Genomic DNA, 20,025 nt, shown 5'->3' with positions numbered 1-20,025 from the left:
CAAGGACAGTGCTCCTGCCGGCCACCTAGCGGACATGCTGAGCGCCTCCAGACTGTGACAATGACACGAGGCCGGGCGTCCACCTCGTGGAATCCTGGATGTCCTTCCCAGTCTTAAAATTTGCTTTATAACACCCTGAGCTCTCCAAATCAGTTTCATTTGGTGGAAGAGAAAGGCACGTAGGACTGAGGACCAAAGGATAGAAAATCCTCTATTGTCGCTCTTACGGAGACAGTAAATGCTATGCGGACAGCAGATACCGCCCGCCCCTCGGAGAGTCAGCCGTGACACGCAGGGCGAGCCCTGTGCACGCACCTTGACGCAGCAGCAGGTCATCTCGCAGCAGACAGATGAAGTAGACGCAGCCGGGCTGGGCGTAGTGGGGCCGCGGGATCATGGGCACCTCCTGAGGGGAGCAGAAAGCCAGTGGGGCCGGGCCGGGGCCACATGGCCAGCCCGCTGCTCGCTATTCAAGGGGACGAGAACCGAGACCGTGAATTCACGGCCAGTGCCGACGGACGGTGAGCGATGCTGACACCACAGGTATAAAAAAGATGAAAACGCCTGGCCCTTAACACTTGGGAAAGTGAGGGCAGAGGAGAAAATGGACAGGCCGAGGGCCCCGGACCGAAGGCGACACTAGCCGTGCAGCTGCTCTGTGCCGCCTAGAGGGCGTGCGAAACGCGTGAAGGGGACTTCGTCGCCACGACTGGGGAGGCTCTAGCTCTGGTACCCAAGGGCCGGGGAGACGGCGCTCTGCAGCCTGTCTCTCGAGACATGGAGCTGTCCACTTGGAAAATGCTGCCTGGACAGTGACGGCGGCGACGTGCTCGACACCACATGCGTAAACGGGGGCAGAGCCGAGATAAAAGCCCATTTAATACCATGGGCGAGTCACAAAGCCGCCGACCCTCCCGGAAAGCGGCCCCACCCTGAGTCCGGTGCTCTTTTCGCCCAAATGCCGAAGAAGTCAGGAGGGCCGCAGGGGCTGCTTCGCACACGGGGCCAGCGGCGTTTACAGAAAGCCTGGCTGCGTGTGGCGCACCGCTGCACCCACGGATCCGAGTGTTTCACTGTCCCTCGGACCACGCCCCTGAGAAAGGGCAGGGGGGGACACGACCCTCCATGCAGTGCTGAGAAACTGAGGCGGGGGAGGGGGCGCTGAGTGACTCATCGAGGGCACCCGGAGCATCGGGAGCGGGGCGGCGGGGACGGCACGGGCCGCATCGCCTGCTCGTCCATCGGGGCGTCGCGGGGGGGCGGCTTACCCGGTCCACAGGCCGGGGCTCGCAGCGCTCACAGAGGTAGTGCTCCACGTCCGCGTGCACGCCCATGCAGTCACAGTGCTGCCACACCTGCGGGAAAGGCGAGTGTGCAGCTGGGGCGCCTCGGACCTACTGACGCACGTCCTGGCGGCCGGGACTACAAACGAGCGGAGGACAGGGCAAGCGGCAACGAGCCAAGGGACGAGCGCGCGCGTGACAATTCCGAAATGGAAAACGGGAAGGGGAAGGACCTGTCTGGACACACGCACAGACACGGCGTCACAGTACACAGATCCGGGCAAAGGAAGTGTGGAGTCAGACAGAGAACTGCAGAATGCGCGAGCGAGGCATCGGGTTTGCTCGCACTCAACGACACACGTCAGTGACACGGCTACCGCCAGAGCCTTTGGCGCTCCGTTTCTGCTCACTCTCACCTAGTCACGTCCTCCCAACAATCCTGTGTGCAGCTCCCTTTTCGAGTCAGGTAACGCGTTCAGAGACACCCAGTGGGGCTGCTAGGGCTCTGCCCGGGCCGCCCGCCCCTGGCCCTGCCCCCGCCCCCGGAGCTCTCTGCCTTGCACCCCCGGACCGGTGCGGTCCAGAGCGCCGGTCCTCACATGCCTGTCGGCTAGTGCCCCGGCCTGCATCCTAGCATTCTTCTGACCCGGGCTGCGTGAGCCGCGAGCAGCGGAGAGCGGGCAGAAAGAATGGGAGGTAGGAAAAGAAGGGAAGGAGGCTTCTGGTCGAGATGGCACAGTCGGGAACGCTGTGCTTGCCTCTTTCCACAACCACGTCAAAATTAAATCTACAGCACAGACTTCATTGGGTGTCGCCTGAAGTCTAGCTGAACAGAAGTCCTGCAGCTGAGGACACACAGAAGAGGCCACCATGAGACTGTAAGACACACAGCCCAAGGCAGAGCCAAACAATCTCAAGGTTTTGAGACGGCCTCCGAAGAAAACATGACGACAAGCGATGCACCGAGAACACTGAATACTGACAGTCCGCCTGTGGTCCTTCCCCGGAAGGCGCTTTGCCACAGGTGGCAATAAAATGACTCGAACCAAGGGAAGAACGAAAGAAGCGGAAGATAAAATGAAAGAGAAGAAAAAGGAGAAAGACGAGCTGGTGAAAGGGGAGGGGTAACAGACCAAGGTAAAGTTCAGTTCCACAAAGAGCCCATCGCGCTAAGCCGAGAGAGGCACGCGCGGCTTCTCTGAATGTGGTCGCCGTGCCCGTCAGGGCTGGGTTTCTGCTTCACCTCCTGAAGCTCACCATGCACTTGTCACACTGGATCATGAGGCCTTCGTCCTTGTAGAGGCCACAGATACAGCGGATGACGTCGTCGTCCTTCTCGTGCCCGTTCTCCTTCTCGGAGACTGAGGTCTCACTGCTGTCCGCCTCACTTGCTGTCTCTCCCACAATCTCATCGATTTGGGCCGATGCCTCGTGCCGGGCGTTGTAATAGGCCTTTCGTAGGCGGCAGACGTCTCTCCCGATTGGGGATTTACGTCCATAGTACTTCTGAAGAAAGCAGAAGAAAGAAATCACGTTTAGTCTTGTCAGTATGGCTGACAAACATATCCAAAGAGGAAGCAGGGTTTGCTTTACCCTCCCATTTTGGTTAACAGATCTCCAATGCCATCAAATCAGAGGGCCAGGCAGCTGAAAACCACTTAAACTGAACCAAAATGAATTAACATTACAATCGGCATGGTCGTTTTTCCATTTGGTCTATTGTTCTGTCATTGGACTTCTTTCACAGGCCTCACTGTCCACTCAATAAAATACATAGGGACCAAGAACATGAACGTCACAAGAATAACGTCGTAGAGCAGCTCCCCATTCCCTGCGTCTTGCAGGTCTCAGGGACAGAGCTGCGAGTGGAAACGCACAGGGAAGCCGAGTTTCGGTAGGAAGCACCCTAAGTCGGGACGGCTCTACTTCTTCTCCCACTTGTCTGTTTTTCTCGTCCCTTGTCTTCAACCTCGATTCTTTCTTCACCTAAGGCCTCCTTTCCCCTTCCAACACCTGTCCCGGCTATTTCGAAATCACTGAGCACGTTTCTTCTGCGCCATACAACACTCCGCCCTCTCCTTCCAATCGGGTCAAACCACCTTCTTCCGAGCGTCACCCATTGGGCACTTAGTCGTGAACAGCCCCGTTCCGATCTGAAGACACGTTTATGACGTAACTGTGTGTGATTTAAACGTACTGAATTATAAAGGTTCAATACAAAATGAGGCTTTTACAAAAAAATGCTTTTTTGGGAATATGCTTTAACCTTCCACGTTTGTCATAGCGATGTCTCTACTACACAGGAGCCCACGCTATTCAGCGCACCGTAATCCTTAGGCTAGGGGCACTCGGAAATGACCATCGACAGAAGAGGCAGGAATCTAGCAGCCCTAGAAGCGCTCTGTCCGTGAAGATGGGAGCTACCTCGGCGTTCCGGAAGACCTTGAGCATGTCGGCGTCGAAAGCCTCCACGGTTTTGTAGTAGCCGGTGAGGAGCTGCTTCTCTATGGTGGACAGGTCCAGGGGCTCGGCGATCTTCTCGTAGTAGTCGGCGTTCCTGGAATGCAAAGCCGGGTGTCAGTCTGGCACACAGCGCTTTTCTAAAACTCAGATGGTTCCCACACACGGAGCTTACTTTTTCTTTGGGGGGAGGTTCAGAAGCGGTGCCGCCAGCGCCTGTCGGGAGGAGTCTGCAAAAGAACGCACGCGTCAGTGGGGCGCTCAGGAGCAAGGGTGGCAAGCCTCGCTTCTCACCCGGAAACGCGGCATCCCCCCAATTAAAAGTTAGGAAAAAAAATCCAAGTCTTTTTGAGGCCTGACTATGAAAAATGCAAGGATGTCCCAGAAACGTGGGCAGCTAACGGCAGGGACCGGAAGGCACTTTTGGGACGGCCTGAGCGATGAAGGACAGAGTGCTCTGCAGGCGACGTCGGCGGGTCACGGGGAGGGAGTGGTGGTGGCGGACTGAGGCAGCCGGGCTGCTCAGGGCAGATTCCGGGTCGACGAATCTCATCACGAATCCTAAACTGTCACTGTTCTCATCCAAAAAGTGTTTCCTAAATCTTGGTAACATTATGCTGTTGGTTTGGATTCAATTAAACTCCAGATAATGAATAATTTAGTATTGTAAATATTTTCTGGAATCCTTTTTCTTGTAACAGTTACTCTGCATTTACAAAAACAGAATGCACGTGCCGTGCGGCTACTTCTCACTCGCTACCTTACTTCCTTTCTAGCAACTTACGATGTGGAGAGAAAAAGCCTGTTGCTTCCTGCCCAGAATGCAGTGCCATGCGGATATATGATCCACTGTGGTTTCTCACTGGGCCAGGTGGGGCCAGCTGAGAAGGCACAGTGGGCTCTTTTGGGAATGTAAAGGCTACAGGTGTCACAAAACTTCATGTTTTAGGACAGGCTGGTCCCCCCTTTCCTCTCTATTACCTTAGATTAACTATAAAAAGCCACTAGAAAGCAAGCACAAACAGAAGACAGAGAAAGAAAAGAAAAAAAAAAAATTTTCAGAAATTAAGGAAAGGAAGAAAGACCAGCCAAAGCTGATGGCAAAAAGCAGCAATTATTTGTTTAAATATTTCATCTTAAATATGTCCAGATTTTCTGGTTGTAAAAAGTCACGTACATTACCAAGCCACCTATCCAAAATTAACTCCCCTTCCCCACCTTCCCACTCCGCGCACGCCCAGAAGGGCTGTGACGAAGGGGGCGAAGGCGCTTGCACAAAAACGCCTTTAGAGGAATTTTCTTGCAACTTTATTCTTGTTCCTTGACGCGAACTTTAGGGCCAGTGAAGCCTCTAAATACATGCAAAATTACGTATATGCATTTTTCTTGGGCAAGAATCCACAGCTTTCACTCTCCAAGATATCCGTCCAAAGAACCGACGTATTAGATCTAGGGATGTAAAAACAGCCCCAAAGACCATGACCGGTCCCGAAACTCTAAACTCCAGCGTGAGGAAGAACTGAGTAAGCCCCGAAATTCCTAACCCTGGACAGTCATTTGTGTTTGGTCTTGGATGCCTCCGGCAAGGGTAAGTGACACGAGTGTTCAGAACAGCTACGGAGGGCGCATCTGGGGGGCCGCGGTCACCTTTATAAGAGATGATGCCGTCGCAGATCTCTTTGAGGATCTGGGCCAGGCGGGCTGCCCGAGCCACCTCCACGTTTTCCTCCGCGGCTGCCAGCCGCCGCGTCCGCACAGACCGGGCTGTCTGCAGGGCGGAGAACTGGGTCATGAAGACGTCTGGAAGGGCAAAGTGACAATGAGCTTCAAGAAAAGAGGAGCTCGCTGGGGCTTTCCCTCTCCTTCCAGGAAAGCGGGAAGCGCGGCAGTCACCAGACAGGCAAGGCCGCGAGTCAGAGGGGCCCCATCGCGGCGCCGGACGCGGCTCAGTGCGGCTAGAGCTGCGAGTCTGGCCACGTCCACATCCCGGCCTGTCGCTGGCCGTGTGACCTTGGGCAAGCCATCTCGCACTGTGTCTCGATTTCTTAACTGTGAGGTGGCGACCGCGGCCGGGCTTCCCTCGGGAGGCGCCCGTGCGGGTTGAGGATCCGCTACGTATCCCGCATCGAGGGACCTGCAGGCCACGGTGACGTCCGGGCCCCTGGTGGAAGCGGGTTCCTCCTCCCTCCCAGAAGTAGAAAGGAGGAAGCCGAGAGCCGGGAAGGACAGGCCATCGCTGACCGACCCCTGTACGTGTGCATCTTAACTTGTCTGGTGCAGCCCGAAAGGAATCCGTGGGAAGACTGTCGGCAGCCGCACGCACGGCTCCCACACAGCCCCGGGCCTACCGGACTTGATGTTGCCGTCGTCTCGGCAGATGCCGCTCCAGCGCGTGCGCAGCGACGCCGAGTGGATGCTGTCGCCCGTGTGCTTCACCTCCTCCTGCTTCTGCCGGATCTTCTCCCAGTTCCGGACCAGGAACACGTGATGCTTCAGCACGAAGTTCCTGCGAGGGGGGAGGAGGCGCGCCTGCATCGTTCACTCAGTAAGCGCTTACTACATGCCGTGCCAGGTGGGCCGCTGCGAAGATGCTATAAACGCTTGTACGCTGGACACTTACCATTTTATGATTAAATAACGAAACGTGATTCAGTTTTGCATCTTGATTCCCCCGCCCATAACATTTCTCTATATTATTTACAAATACCTTCCAAATACAATGTAGAAAGTGCAAAAATTCTAGCAATTGCAGCAGCCTGACTTGAAGGCAGAGCTTTATGGAGTATCTGTACAAATTTGAGAGGAAGCTGCCAGGATGAAGTGCCGGCTTAGCATCCGTTAAGAGAAGGAACCAAACTGGCAGATAAGAGCAAAGACACTTAAAACGGGGGCACGACGGGAACCTAAGCTGGGGCGGCCCTGGGCGCGGGTCTCTGCACCTGAACGGCCCACGTGTCTCGACTGACTCTACACAATTCTGATGATGCCATAATTTGGTTTTCACCCTAGTACACATAAAAAACAGATGTGACCTTGAATAAATCTCAAACTATGGGCCTCAGAAAATGGAGATAAATTGTGACATCACCTGGGGAGCTTTGTAAACTACCAATGCCTGGGTTTTACCTTCGAAAACTCTGGTTTCAGTGGTCTGGGTTGTGGCCTGGGCATGAGGAGTTTTGAAAAGTTCCTCAGGCTAATACGCAGCTAAAGTAGAGAAACACTGGATTAAACCATCTGTTTTACTGAAGTTTAAACTTTCTATCACTCCAAGTGAAATAGGATAAAAGGGGCTAAAATTGTAGTAAAGTTACAAATAAGGATAAACTTTCTAAGATACTGGAGTGTGCAGTCAGCGGAGATGTTCCACATCTTGAAGAATAAGACGTGTACATTTACTTTGCTTACATCCGTCATGAACAAGTCGTATCTGAATACAGGGAAGAGCAAAAATGACCACTGAAGAGCCTTCTTATTGCTCTGTTATTATATTAACCAAGCAGAGATTCTTAACCTTCTCTGTGCCAGCAACTCCTCCGGCAGGCTGGTGCAGCCCTTCTCCGCACGGTTTAGAAGCATTTTAATACACAGGATTAAAACGAAACTAAATACACTGAAATGTAGTTTTCAGAATGTTAAAAAAACATGGAATTGATACAGAAACATTAATTTTTAATACATTGCAAGATCCAGCTGTGGGTTTACGACGACAGGAACCGAGGGAGAGATGAATGCGAGTGATATTCTGAGATGTTTGTGACGTGTGTAACATGACACAAAAATGTGACAAAATCATGGCGACTGCAAACACTACAGACACACACTCATTTTTTTGCCTACAGGTCACATCTGAAGGAAGGCTAAACTTCAGTTAGAAATCAGGGAAAGGAAAGACACGATTCCCCCCATTTGAGTTCACAGATCCCCTGAACCCTGCTCAAAGACCTCCTGCACGAAAGAAACGGCTCCACGCCACAGACGCCTGATCATTCTTAACTGACAAGCCAACCACATAATCTAAAGCACTCGGGAAAAAGAAAAAGCTCTTTACCTCTCTCGATTGGACATTGGCTTCATCTGTAACTGGGGGGTCAATCTTGTTGGAGTGTTGATATTTTCACTGGGTTCCTCGGAAAGGTGGCCTCTCTGAAAAACAGATGGATCAGACCGCAGGGAGAAAACCATCGGTCGGGTCACTCTGGATTATATTAAAGCCACTGTGAAGACGCCACCCTCGCTAGTGCCCGTATCTCATACCGCCTCACGCGGCTCAACGAGAAGAGGCCGAGGAAGAGGCCGAGACGGTCACTCACCCGCTTCTTCAGCTTGTGCTTCGACTTCCTCTTCTCTTTGGAGCGCGTGGACTTCCTGTGCGCGGCCACCGGCTGGCTGCCTCTGCTGCTGGCCAGGCCGTTCACGCGCTGACTCTTGCCCCCGATGATCCCTCTGCATTTCTCAAAGCCGCACTTACACAGTTGCTTTGAAGGGAGAGAGAGAGAGACGCTTTCAGCCCGCAGCCTCGCGAACACGTCCAACAGGATGCCTGAGCATCTGGACGCCCGACGGCAAGTCTGAGTCACGGACTTTTCACACAGAGGAAAACACCGATAGAAAGTAAAGTAGGTAAGAACGGGCCTCCACTGCAGCGGAAAAGAAAGCTCGCACGCTGGGAAACCTTCACCGGAACAGGAAGGACCTGACTGGAGACTGCGAAATGATGGGCAATCCCTCCCTACGGAGTTCCAAAAGCCTGAGAGACCTCTGTATCCTAGAGACGTGGAGTGAAGGGTGAAACACTGTTTTCCCCAACGTGCTTCTCAAAGGCTACAGATCAGTCACGTCTGCTGGGGGCCCGCGTCACACAGAGCAATGTGACGAAGTCCAACCTCCCTCTTGGGTCTGTTATTCGTACCTGTTTTTCAACATTGAAGGAATGGAAGTTGTAATCGTAAGTGAGCTCGGTCCCAGCGGGCATGTCCCTCAGAGCGTACAGTCCGATCCGGTACACGCCGTTAACAGACCTGCGGACGGAAACGAGGCCGGGACGGGTTCTCAGTGCCACGGCCGACAACTGCCACAATGGCTGCGCCGGCCTCCAACCTGCCTGTTTCTGATCCAAGTTCTCAAGTCTCCTGACCAATCCCTCCACATTTAATCTACCTCCTATTCCACCCAGCACATTTAACGCCGTCGGACCAACAGTCCCAAGTCAGTTTTCCGGAAAACATGCCCTACGCTGTCAATTAGGATAGGTCATAACGTTTCCTGCTTGGGATTCAAAGTCCCTCTAAAACATGGCTTTAGTCTACTTATTATGATTTCCTACAGCTTACCTAAGACCTTCCACTCCTACCAACCTCCATCTCTCTCACCGCCGCGTGACCGTCTCTTCTGTTCTATTTGACATGAAGTTGTTAATGACCTTCCATGCACTGTTCTGGATGCTTTATTCAGCAGTTCCCAACATTTGTGGCACCAGAGACCAGCACTCCTACGAGACTCTAAGGCCTGATGATCTGAGGCGGAGCCGAGGCGGGATGCTGGTGCTGGGGAGCGGCTGCCCATACAGAGGAGGCTTCGCTCGCCCACCCGCCCGCTGCTCACAGGCCATGGACCGGTACCGGTCTGTGGCCCGGGGGTTGGGGACCCTGCTTTATCTATTCTAATTATGGCATTTTGTTGTACTAACTTATTTAATCCACCCAACTACTATGTAACAAAAGGTACTTCTATTAGCTAGCACTACAACCCCCATTTTCTAAATGAGGCTGAGGCAGACAGGGTAAGTCACCTGCCCACAGCCAACAGGGCTAACAACTGGGCAAGTCAAGTTTCAAATCAAGGCAGTCTGGCTTCAGAAGCTTAACCGCTGCGCCGTACTGATGACAGGTCAGCTCATGAACCCTCAGAATGCCCTCAGAGACTGGCATTATGAGTCCCATTTTATACGCGAGGTATTGTTGGCTTACAGATTTCGTTCATGGTCACATGCAACTGCATTCAAAGCCAGGGAGTTAAGCCTAGGCTGTCTGATCCACGGATCCCCCCACCCCCCGCCCGCCTCCCTGACACACGAGACACGTTGAGGGCTAGCCCGCATACTGCCCCAACAAATGTCAATTTCTCTCACCTTCAGTTTTTGGTATTTTTTTTCTAAATTCACAAAGCATTTTATACAGTGGGTAGCAAACTATGGCAGACAAACTCACCCCACGTCTTTGTAAATTCTTATTGGCACACAGCTAGATCCCAAAGTTTGCTGATGCTTGGTCTACACCATAATATTTAAAATTTGATTCTATTCTGTACTGTATTACAATTTTGGAGGGAGGTATGACTTACACGGAGTAGCACACACAAACCTTAAATGGACAGTGGGCTGAGTTTTATAAATCCACGCGCCTCCGTCATCTCCCAGAAAGCCCGCGCTCTCCCGTTGGCAACCTCCCCACAAAGGCCTGCCCCACTCTGCTCTCCCCCCACGGATCAGTTTTGCCTGTTCTGAACTTCAAATGAATGGAATTGTACAGAATATACCAGAGTACGCACAATGATACGCCCAGCTCCTCTCGCCCAACGTGACACTGTACTTGCCATGTGTCTTTACATTGCTGTGTAACATTTCATCACACAAACATAACACAATTTATATACCTATTCCACTGCTGATAAAAATTTGTTTGTGGTTTTTAGCTATTACTTAAAAATTGTTCCTGTAAACACTCTTACACACGTCTTTTGAACACGAAGCGCTCATGTGCATCGGGCACGTGCTGCGGAGTGGGGCTGCGGGGTTCCTGGGCATGTCGCCTTTGGGAGGTACTGGGGAACGTTTGTGAGTGGGTGCACCAACTGGCACCCCAGCGAACGCCCAAGCTTTCGTGCTGTGCGACACCCGTGCCAACATGCTGAGTCAACATTCTTTGATCACAGCCATTGTGGAGGGTTCAACTAACGCTAAGCAACAAGCACTCCTTATATGCTGAAGCTATTTAAAAAACAGGACTTTTTCTTATTGATTTGTAGATGCTGGATTTTATCCAGAAGCAAGGCCTTGGTCAGATGAACATACTGCAAACATCTTCTGTATGGCTTGTTTTACACTCTTCATGTTATCTTCTGATGAACAAAGATGGTCAATTTTATCAACTCTGTCCCTTTACAGTACGATTCATGCCCTGTTTAAGATATCTTTACCCCAAGTCTATGAAAACATTCTTGTACGTTTCCTTCTAGAAATCTGTTTCGACTGTGATATTTAGGTCTACGATCCACCTTCGATTAATTGTTAGTGGACTGAGGTAGAAGCTAAACTGACTCAGCATGTTATTAAAAATCCGTCCTTTCCTGATTTGCAGTGGAACCTGTCATAAATCAGGTGACAAAACATTTATAGGTGTTTGCCTGAACTCTCTATTCATCTATTAATCTATCCCAAGCATATTCCTACTTTAATCAGTGAACCTCTACAGTAAGTCTTGAAATTTGGTAAAGTCCTTAAGTTTTGTTTTTCTTCAAGATTATTGTGCCTTTTTTAGGTCTTTTGCAATTGATGTTTTAGTCAGCTTGTGAATTTCCATAAAAATTGGATTTTGACTGGATTTGAATTTTATAGGTCTACTTGGTAAGATCCGACATCTCAAAGATATTTTTAACCCATAAAAATGGAATATTTCTCAATTAACTTAGGGTTTTTCCCCCATGTTTGGTGCTTTTCAGTATGGAGGTCCTACACACTTTCATTAGATTTATTCCTTATGTGACTGTCTTTTAAATTTCACTTTCTACGTTGTTGAGGGTAATATATTGAAATACATTAAACATACTGAATTATACACTAATCTTATTTCCACCCATCTTGCTAAATTCTCTTATTTACGGTATACGGATTTTTATTTCCATGTATACAATCATGAGATCTGTAAGGACATCCAGTACAAACTGGAACAGAAGTGGTGACAGTAAATATTCTTACAGGTTTATTACAGAGTCCCTTTGGCAGACTTAGTTCTCTTTTATTCCCAGATTGCTGAGAGTTTTTATTATCAATAGTGTCAAATTTTGTCAAATGCTTTTTTGGGCCCCTACGATATCATTTGATTTTTTTGCTTTTATTCTGTTAATGTAGTATAAATTACATTGATTTTGTGAATATTAAACCAATCAGCCTTTAATTTCTGGAATAAACTCCACAAGGTCGTATTAACCTTTTCATATATTGCTAGATTGGATGTGCTAATATTTTATTTAGGGTTTTTGTGTCTATGTTCATGGGAGATACTGGCCAATATGTCTTCTTTTAACATCCTTGTTGGTTTTTGGATGAAGGTCATGCTGGCCTTATAAAACGAAAGCATTTATATAAGACTGGCAGTACAGGCATTATTTTTTTAAGTATGTGGAAGAATTACCAGGGAAGACATCTGAGTCTGGAGTTTCTTTTGTCAGAAAGTTTTAATCATAGATTCAATTTCTTTGGTAGATTTTCAGATTTTCTATCTCCTCGTGTTGTTTTTGGAATTTGGCACACTTGTCAAAAATCATCTGACTGAATATGTGAGGGTTTATTTCAAAGCTCTCTCTATCCTATCCCATGGGTCTATGTCTGCCTTTATGCCTATACGACGTTATTTTGATTGCTGTAGGTTTGTAGTAAATTTTGAAATCAGGGAGTGAGTGCTCCAGTTTTGTTCTTTCTCAGGACTATTTTGGCTATTAGGGGTCCTTTGAGATTCCATATGAACTTTGGAATGGGTTTTTCTGTCTACCGAAAAAAAAATGCCATTGAGATTTTGACAGGGGCTGTACTGAATTTGTAGATTGCCTGGGTAACGTTGACATTTTAACAATATTGTCTTCCAACCCGCGAACATGGGATGTTCACATTCATTTATGTCTTTAATTTCTTTCAGCCATGTTTTGTAATTTTCATTGTATAATTCACCTTTATGGTTAATTCCTAAGTACTTTGTTCTTTTTGGTGTTTTTATAAATAAAATCGTTTCTGTAATTTCCTTTTCAGATTGTTCAGTTTGTGTATAGAAATGCAACTGACTTTTGTGTGTTGACTTTGTATCCTGTTACTGTGCTGGATCCGTGAGCTCTGAAGGTTTCTGTGCGTATGCAGTCTTTAGTATTTTCTACGTATGAGACCATACGATATGAGAACAGAGATAATTTTACTTCTCCCTTTCCAGTTAGGATGCCCTCTGCATCTCTCTCTGGCTAGACTGTTCAATACTGTGCTGAGTAGGAGTGATGAAAGCAGGCTTCGGCTTCAGTCTTTCATTACTGAGTATTATGTCTGCTGTGGGTTTTCCACATTTGAAAAATTATTTTAAGGTAGTTTCCTTCTCTTTCTATTTTGTTGAGTGTTTACATCATGAAAAGGGTTCTCTATATATTCTGCATGTTTTCTCCCAGTCTGTAGATTGCCTTTTCCTTTCGTTGTGGGTTTCGTTTGCTGTACAGAAGCTTAAGTCTGTTGTAGTTGCGCTTGTTTATTTTTGCATTTGTTGCCTTTGATTCTGGCGTCAAACCCAAACATCACCGCCAAGACTCATGTCGAGGAGCGTATGCCTTATGTTTTCTTCAAAGGGTTTTTTTTTGTTGTTTTCTTCAAGTTTCAGACATTTATTAACCAGTGTAAACCCCATCATAATACACCAACACGATTTCGTGCATTTGGAGGGCAGATAGTTCCCGGTTAAGTGGAGAATAGTGTGGATGGCTTCTGGAAGACCTTCAGACTAAGCAGCTTTCTAGTGGAACATTTCATTTAGGAGTCTGACCTCTCTTCAGTTTGCTGTAACCGACATTCGCTGAGTAGAACCTGTATCGCTCATTGGGACCCAGTTTATTCCAGGGTTCTGGGTTATTCTTTCTGTCCCAAGAGACATCTGGATTGAATAATGCCAGGTGCCCCAGTACCTCCTGCCCCAGTGACGATGAAGAGGGGGGTCGAGCATGGATGCTTCTGGGCCTGACCGAGGATCTATCTGGCGGGGCATGGTTACCGCCGAGGACTCGGGCCCAGAAGCAGAGAAAAAAACTGTTAAGGTCCGGGACCGGGCAGTCTCTGCACAGATGATGAGAGGATCTCCGCCTTCTAAAGGTTTTATGTTCAAGTCTTTAACCCACTTTGAGCTGATTTTTGTGTATGGTGAAAGACAGTGGTCCAGTTTTCCAATTTATGGAAGAGACTCTCCATCCCCTATTATGTATTCTTTGTTCTTCAGTGGTAAATTAATTATTTCTAGGTTTATTTCTGGGCTCACTATTCTGTTTCATTCATCTGTGTGTTTTTGTGCCAATATTAACTGTTCTGATTACCATAGCTTTGTAATAGTTTCAAATCAGGACGCGTGATGCCCTCTAGCTTTGTCTTTCTTTCTCAAGATTGCTTTGGCTGTCGTCTTTTGTAGTTCCATACAAATTTTAGGATTGTTCTTTTCTACTTTTATGAAAAATGCCATTGAAATTTTGATTTTTATTGCACTGAATTTATAGACTGCTTTATTTAGTATGGACATTTTAACAGTAGTGGTTCTTCCAGTCCGTGAGCATGGACCGCCTTTTCATTTATCGTGGCTTCTTTAATTTCTTTCATCAATGTCTTGGAGTTTTCGGTGCTCAGGTGCTTCCTCTCTTTGGTTAAAGTGATTCCTAGGTATTTTGTTCTTTTCGGTGCTATTGCAAATAGGACTGTTTTCTTCATTTCGCTGATCGTTCAATACTAGTGTGTAGAAATGCAACTGATTTTTGTATTTTGAGTTTGTATCCTGCAACTTCACTGAATTTATTAGTTTTAAGTTTTTTAGTGGAGTCTTTAGGGTCTTCTCTATATAATATCATGCCATCTGCAAAGAATTTTACTTTTTCCTTTCAAATTTTAATGCCTTTTCTATCTTTTTCTTGCCTAACTGCTCTGGCTAGGGCTTCCGGTACTAAGGTAAATAAAGGTGGCAAGAGTGAGCACCGATATGTTGTTCCTGATCTTAAAGGACAAGTTTTCAATCCTTCACCTTTGAGCATGACGTCAGCTGTGGCTTCTCACATATGGTCTTTACTATGTTGAGGTCCATGTCCTGATATATACTTTGCTGAAAATTTTAACCTGAATGTTGATTCCATTTTCTGCCTTTTGATTGGAGACTGATCCACATACCTTTGATTACGGAGGAGGGAACGCCTTCTGTCACTGTGCTATTAGTTTTCTATGTTCCTTACAGGTTTCCTGTTCTTCACTGCCTGTATTCCTGTTTTCTATAGTAAACAGTTGATTTTTTATAGTGAAATGTTTAAACTCCTTAATTTCCTTTTGTGTACGTCTACAGCTATTGTCTTTGTGGCTACCACAGGGATTACATTTAACATCTTAAAGCTGTTACACTGTAATTTTAATTTATAGCAGCTTAACTTTAGTAACATAAAAACTCTGTTCCTTTACAGCTGTCTCTACCCACCCCCGCTTTAGGTGTTAATGTTGCAAAATTACATCTTTATATGTTGTGTGCACAAAAATATAAACAAATAATTCTTTTAAATGCATTAGTTTCCTAAATTATGTAGAAAACAAGACTTGGAGTTACAAACCAAAGTTACTACAATACTAGCTTTTATACTAATAATCGCATCTTTTCCTTTAAATGTCTCTTAAATCATGTAAAAAACAAAAAGTATAGTTACAAATCGCTGTTACGATAACACTGGCTTTTATAACTGCCTATGTGTTTACCTTTGTTGAGATCTTTACTCTCCATTTGGTGTCAAAGTACTATCTAGTGCCTTTCATTTCACCTACAGGGCTCCGGGAGCCTTTCTTGCAGAGCAGGTTTAGTGATCACGAACTCCCTCAGCTTTTGTTTATCTGGAAGGTCTTCATTTCCTCTTCAATTCTGAAGGGCGGTTTTGCCAGATACAGGAATCTTGGCTGACGGTCTTTCTTTTAGCGATTCAGATCTACTGGCCCACTCTCTTCTGGCCTCCAAAGTTCCTGATAAGAAATCTGCAAAATTTATTATTGAAGATCTCTTACATGTGATGATGTGCTTGTGTCTCTCTGCTCTCAAGATCTGCTCTTTTTTGAAAATTTCATTATAATGAGTCTTTTGGTTTGTGTCTCTTTGGACTTCATCCTAATTAGAGTGCAGTGAGCTTCTTGGATGTTTATGACCATGTCTTTCATCGAATTTGGGAAATTTTCAACCAGTATTATTTCAAATACCGTTTTTTTCCTCTGTTCTCCTTCTGGGACACCCATGAAGCATACACTGGTTTGCCTGATGGTGTCACAGAGCTCCTTTAGGATCTGTTTTCTTTTCTTCAATCTTTTTTACTTTCTGTTCCTCGGGCTTGATAATTTCTACTGTCCTAATCTTCAAGTTCACTGATTCTTTTCCCGGCTCAAATCTGCCTCTGAATCCCTCTAGTGAATTTTTCACTTCAATTTTGTACTTTCCAGCTCCATTTTTTTTTTTTAAGGCTATCTTTTCATTGATATTTCCATTTTGTTCACACATTGTTTTCATGACTTTCTCCACATCTTCCTTTAGTTCTCTGAGCGGCTCTAGGGCAGTTGTTTTCTAAGTCCTTGTGTGATATATCTGCCATTAAGTCTTTTTAGGGACAAATTCTGTTGAATTATTTTTTTCCTTTGAATGGGCCATACTTTCCTGTTTCTTTGTATTCCTTGTGATTTTAATGTGAACACTGAACGTTTGAATTTAATAATGTGGTAACTCTGGAAATCAGATTGTTCCCTTTCCCAAGGCTTGCTGTTCTTTGTTACTGTTTTTGTTTCTTGTTTTTGGTTGTTGTAGGTTATCTTTGCGCCAAGGATCAGCCTGAGGTGTAAACTCAGTGTTTCCTTATGTCTTTTCTGAGCCTTTCCTTGGATATGCACAGTCATTTTGCATTTACCCCCAAACATGCAGTTGTTTCTGAATGTTCTAGTCTTTAGTGCCTGGCTCCTGGAAGGGGAAAAGTGAAAAATGAAGTAGAGGAAAAGACGACACTGGCCCTTTCAATTTCCTGTAAGTAAGTTACTTCAGCTGAAGGGAGAGGGGTTTCCAACGATGGTGGGAGGCGTGACAATGGCTGCCTGCCACTTCTGCACCTCTGTGATCGGAAACAGGAATCGATGATCAGAACAGAGATCTCTAGTATCTGGATGACAGGGTCTTTTTCACCCACCTAGCTCATGCAAGCTGTTCTAGGAATGCTTGGACGGCTGCCTGCCGTTTGGCTGGGGGTGGAGGATGGGCAGCTGCTACTGCTGGTACTGACGGAAACAAACTGCAGTTTACCATCTAAGCCTTCCCCTGGAAGCTGCAAGCCTTCAAAAGACTTCAGAATTCCAGAATTGTTTACCAGTCAGGTTGCGCTAGTGCCACTGTCTAAGACGAGACAGATTTCTCGTGCTTCCTACTCCACCGTCTTTCCAGAATTCTTTCCTATCCTGCTCTCCTTACTGAATTGTTTTTTATATGTAACTTTTTCCTTCCTGATAGCACTCTAATCTACATCACTTGTTTTTCTTCCTCGTTATGACAAATCAGTGTAATAAACACGCTGAAAGAACCGATATGAGAAGAACCGTGTAACACAGCGCCTGAGCCGCACTAAGCAGTCAATAAGTACTAAGTAGCATCGTTATATCACTGTGCGCATAATCGTAGCGCTCTGGGAGTGAGCGGCTGGGGCGCAGTGAAGAAGGAGCAGCGGGTCACTCTCGGTCTGGAGGGCCGGGTGGAACCGGCAACCGCCGGAGCCGCTGTGGAAGCGACTGGCCCTAGATCAGTCCCTGGACACCCTCGACGCCTTCTGCTCTGCTGGGTTCTGGCTTCCCCGTCCCCTGCTTCCTTACCATTTCTGCATTTCACAATTTGGGTCACAGCTGTGGTTGATGAATCGCGCCTCATTTCCCATGCGGTAACTGTCAATCACCATCCCGCTGTCCAGGTTCAGACAATAGTGGTCACTGTGATTATGATACTGCTCAATCATCCTGTTCCTGAAGAGGAGAGAATTGATTGAAAGCCGCTTAATCATTAAGCCGAAAGTCAACTGCAAGCCTTCCACTTTCCATTCCAAGCCGGTACCTCTGCCGTTTGCCCGAGGAGTATCACGTTGCACTGTACCTGAACTCCTGCTCGCTGACGACCTCCCCTAGGTATTCAATGATGAACTGCCCCGCTTTTAGGGGTTCTTTGGTTCTGATTCCCCAGCCTTTTTCTTCAGCTCGAAATCGTTCTAGACACTGCACCCACTCATGCCTCTGTATCCTCTGGTTACAGCACTGCTCACCACAGGGGCAAGTGTTGGGGGAACACTCAGCGAAGATCATTCTAGAAAGAAAAGGAATAACTATGTTAATTAACATTATATATGTCTTCGTGACCCCATTTTATGTTTTACAAGAATTTTTTAAATGAACATATGAAATTATCTTCACGAGGTTAGACTAGTTAATAAGATAATAATATATAACTTCAAATTTTAATAATGCTTAAAACTTCCAAGCCAAGTTGCAAACGCTGAATGCTTCTTGTAAATGATCAAGCTAACTGTCCACTTGGCATCCGGGTAAAACCATCACACGTGGCTCTGTGCTCGGAGTAGCTGAACTGCGGCCCACAGAGGGGCTGACAGTCAGATGGTCACATTGCACTCTTGTTGTGAAGTAGCTCATGACCATTTACGGAGTTTTTTTTTAAACTGTGGTAAAAAACCACATAATTTATAATTTACCATCATAACCATGTTTAGGTGTGCAAGTCAGTATAGCTCATGACCATTTACGGAGTTTTTTTTTAAACTGAGGTAAAAAAACACATAATTTACCATCATAACCATGTTTAGGTGTACAAGTCAGTACATTCACATGGTTGTTTTATAGGCATTTCACATCTCATCGCTGTGCGTGACATTTCCATGTTAGAAAAAAAGCATGTGCAGTCTATACGACTAGCTGAACAATTTATCATCTCTGGTGAATAAACAAATAAAAAATTTTGAACTCAGTGATGAAAGTTGTTAGCTTACATTTTCTCACTGCTTTCCTTTGTAAATTTCTAGATCTTTACTAGGAGCCACTTTGCTTTCGTGGGTGGTTTAGAATCCCACTAAGGCTATTTAGCACGATTAGAACAAGGGAGGGTTGAAAATATAGTGGTAGATCAAAACGTCACATTAGTGTTTACATGCATAACTTACAAATCTTGTAAAGAAAATGTTTAACAGTATACAATTTTAAGTTCTTTCAGAGTCATTTGATTTCTTCTTAAAAAAATATCCTTATCTAAAGGGCAAACAGCACCCAGTGTCAAATCACATACTGAGGAGTTAGCAAAGTATCCACTGGACTATTTTTCAACTTAAGACAATCGGCTAAACTTGTGAAAAAGATGCTGCCTTACTGTCAAATTCGCCACCTCTATTCTTTCTTTTGCCGATTTCTTTGCTGCAAGAATCCTGGTGAACACTCCTAAACACGCCCTCTTTTGGGAGGCCTTCTAGATCTCCTACGATAAAGGATTTCCCATCTCTTCAATAACAACTCCTCTCTTTTTATCAATACAGGAAGCCCTTTTCCCTGTCCATCGTCCATGGCATGTTCCTTATTCATCTCTTCTTTAGAAGGCTCATTCCTTTTCATGGTTTCGACTGTCGCCCCGTTCACAACACCTCGCCTGTATTTTCATCACACCTCACAACACACACAGTACACTTTAGGTGAGTAAAAGAACTGAAATACAAACGTAATAGAGAGCTGAGGTGAAAGAGACTTCAATTTTTAAAAGTTTCTGCCAGAGAACCATCATTCAGCGACTGCTGAAAATCTAATTTCTAGAGGTGAAGCACTGAAACACACTCCATTCGTTCTGACAACCAACGTAAGGCTTTTACTTCTTTATATATATAAAAAGCAGAACATGTTTCTATTCATTGTGCCTGAAAATCAAAACTGTAAATTTACCAAAAACTGAAAACAGACGCTGCAAACTAAGATGTAAAGTCTCTGATGTAGCAGTATAAATTTCCAGTACTGTTAGCCAGATAATGCCCTTGGAAACAAGAGCATCTGCCCCTCTGCATGTTAAGTGTAGACTGGAAAGCTCCTTCTTCCACGTGGCGAGACTGAAGGGTGAACCGCCACGGGGAGCGTGCGGATGTCACCGACTGGACGCGCCCGGCAGTCACACCGTTCCCTGTGCGCTGCGAGTTTCTATGAATATTCCCACTATGAATCGTGCCAGGTCAGGAAGGAGTAAACCTGAGA

At 46.5% G+C, this 20,025-nt stretch overlaps 1 protein-coding gene across 1 annotated transcript in view; it reads right to left on the bottom strand.

Moving 5' to 3' along the window:
* Positions 1-20,025, bottom strand: part of ASH1L (ASH1 like histone lysine methyltransferase) — a 93,745-nt gene that overhangs the window by 7,746 nt on the left and 65,974 nt on the right. The window contains 12 exon segments of the mRNA XM_025040823.1: positions 316-406; positions 1,269-1,355; positions 2,541-2,789; positions 3,708-3,840; positions 3,919-3,973; positions 5,391-5,543; positions 6,092-6,249; positions 7,795-7,889; positions 8,057-8,221; positions 8,656-8,764; positions 17,611-17,757; positions 17,885-18,091. Of these exon segments, the coding sequence (XP_024896591.1) occupies positions 316-406; positions 1,269-1,355; positions 2,541-2,789; positions 3,708-3,840; positions 3,919-3,973; positions 5,391-5,543; positions 6,092-6,249; positions 7,795-7,889; positions 8,057-8,221; positions 8,656-8,764; positions 17,611-17,757; positions 17,885-18,091 (1,649 nt within the window).

The sequence above is a fragment of the Pteropus alecto genome, unplaced genomic scaffold (assembly GCF_000325575.1).
Source record: "Pteropus alecto unplaced genomic scaffold, ASM32557v1 scaffold49, whole genome shotgun sequence".
In the NCBI taxonomy this organism is placed as follows: domain Eukaryota; kingdom Metazoa; phylum Chordata; class Mammalia; order Chiroptera; family Pteropodidae; genus Pteropus; species Pteropus alecto.
This window is presented reverse-complemented; position numbering and strand designations above follow the sequence as displayed.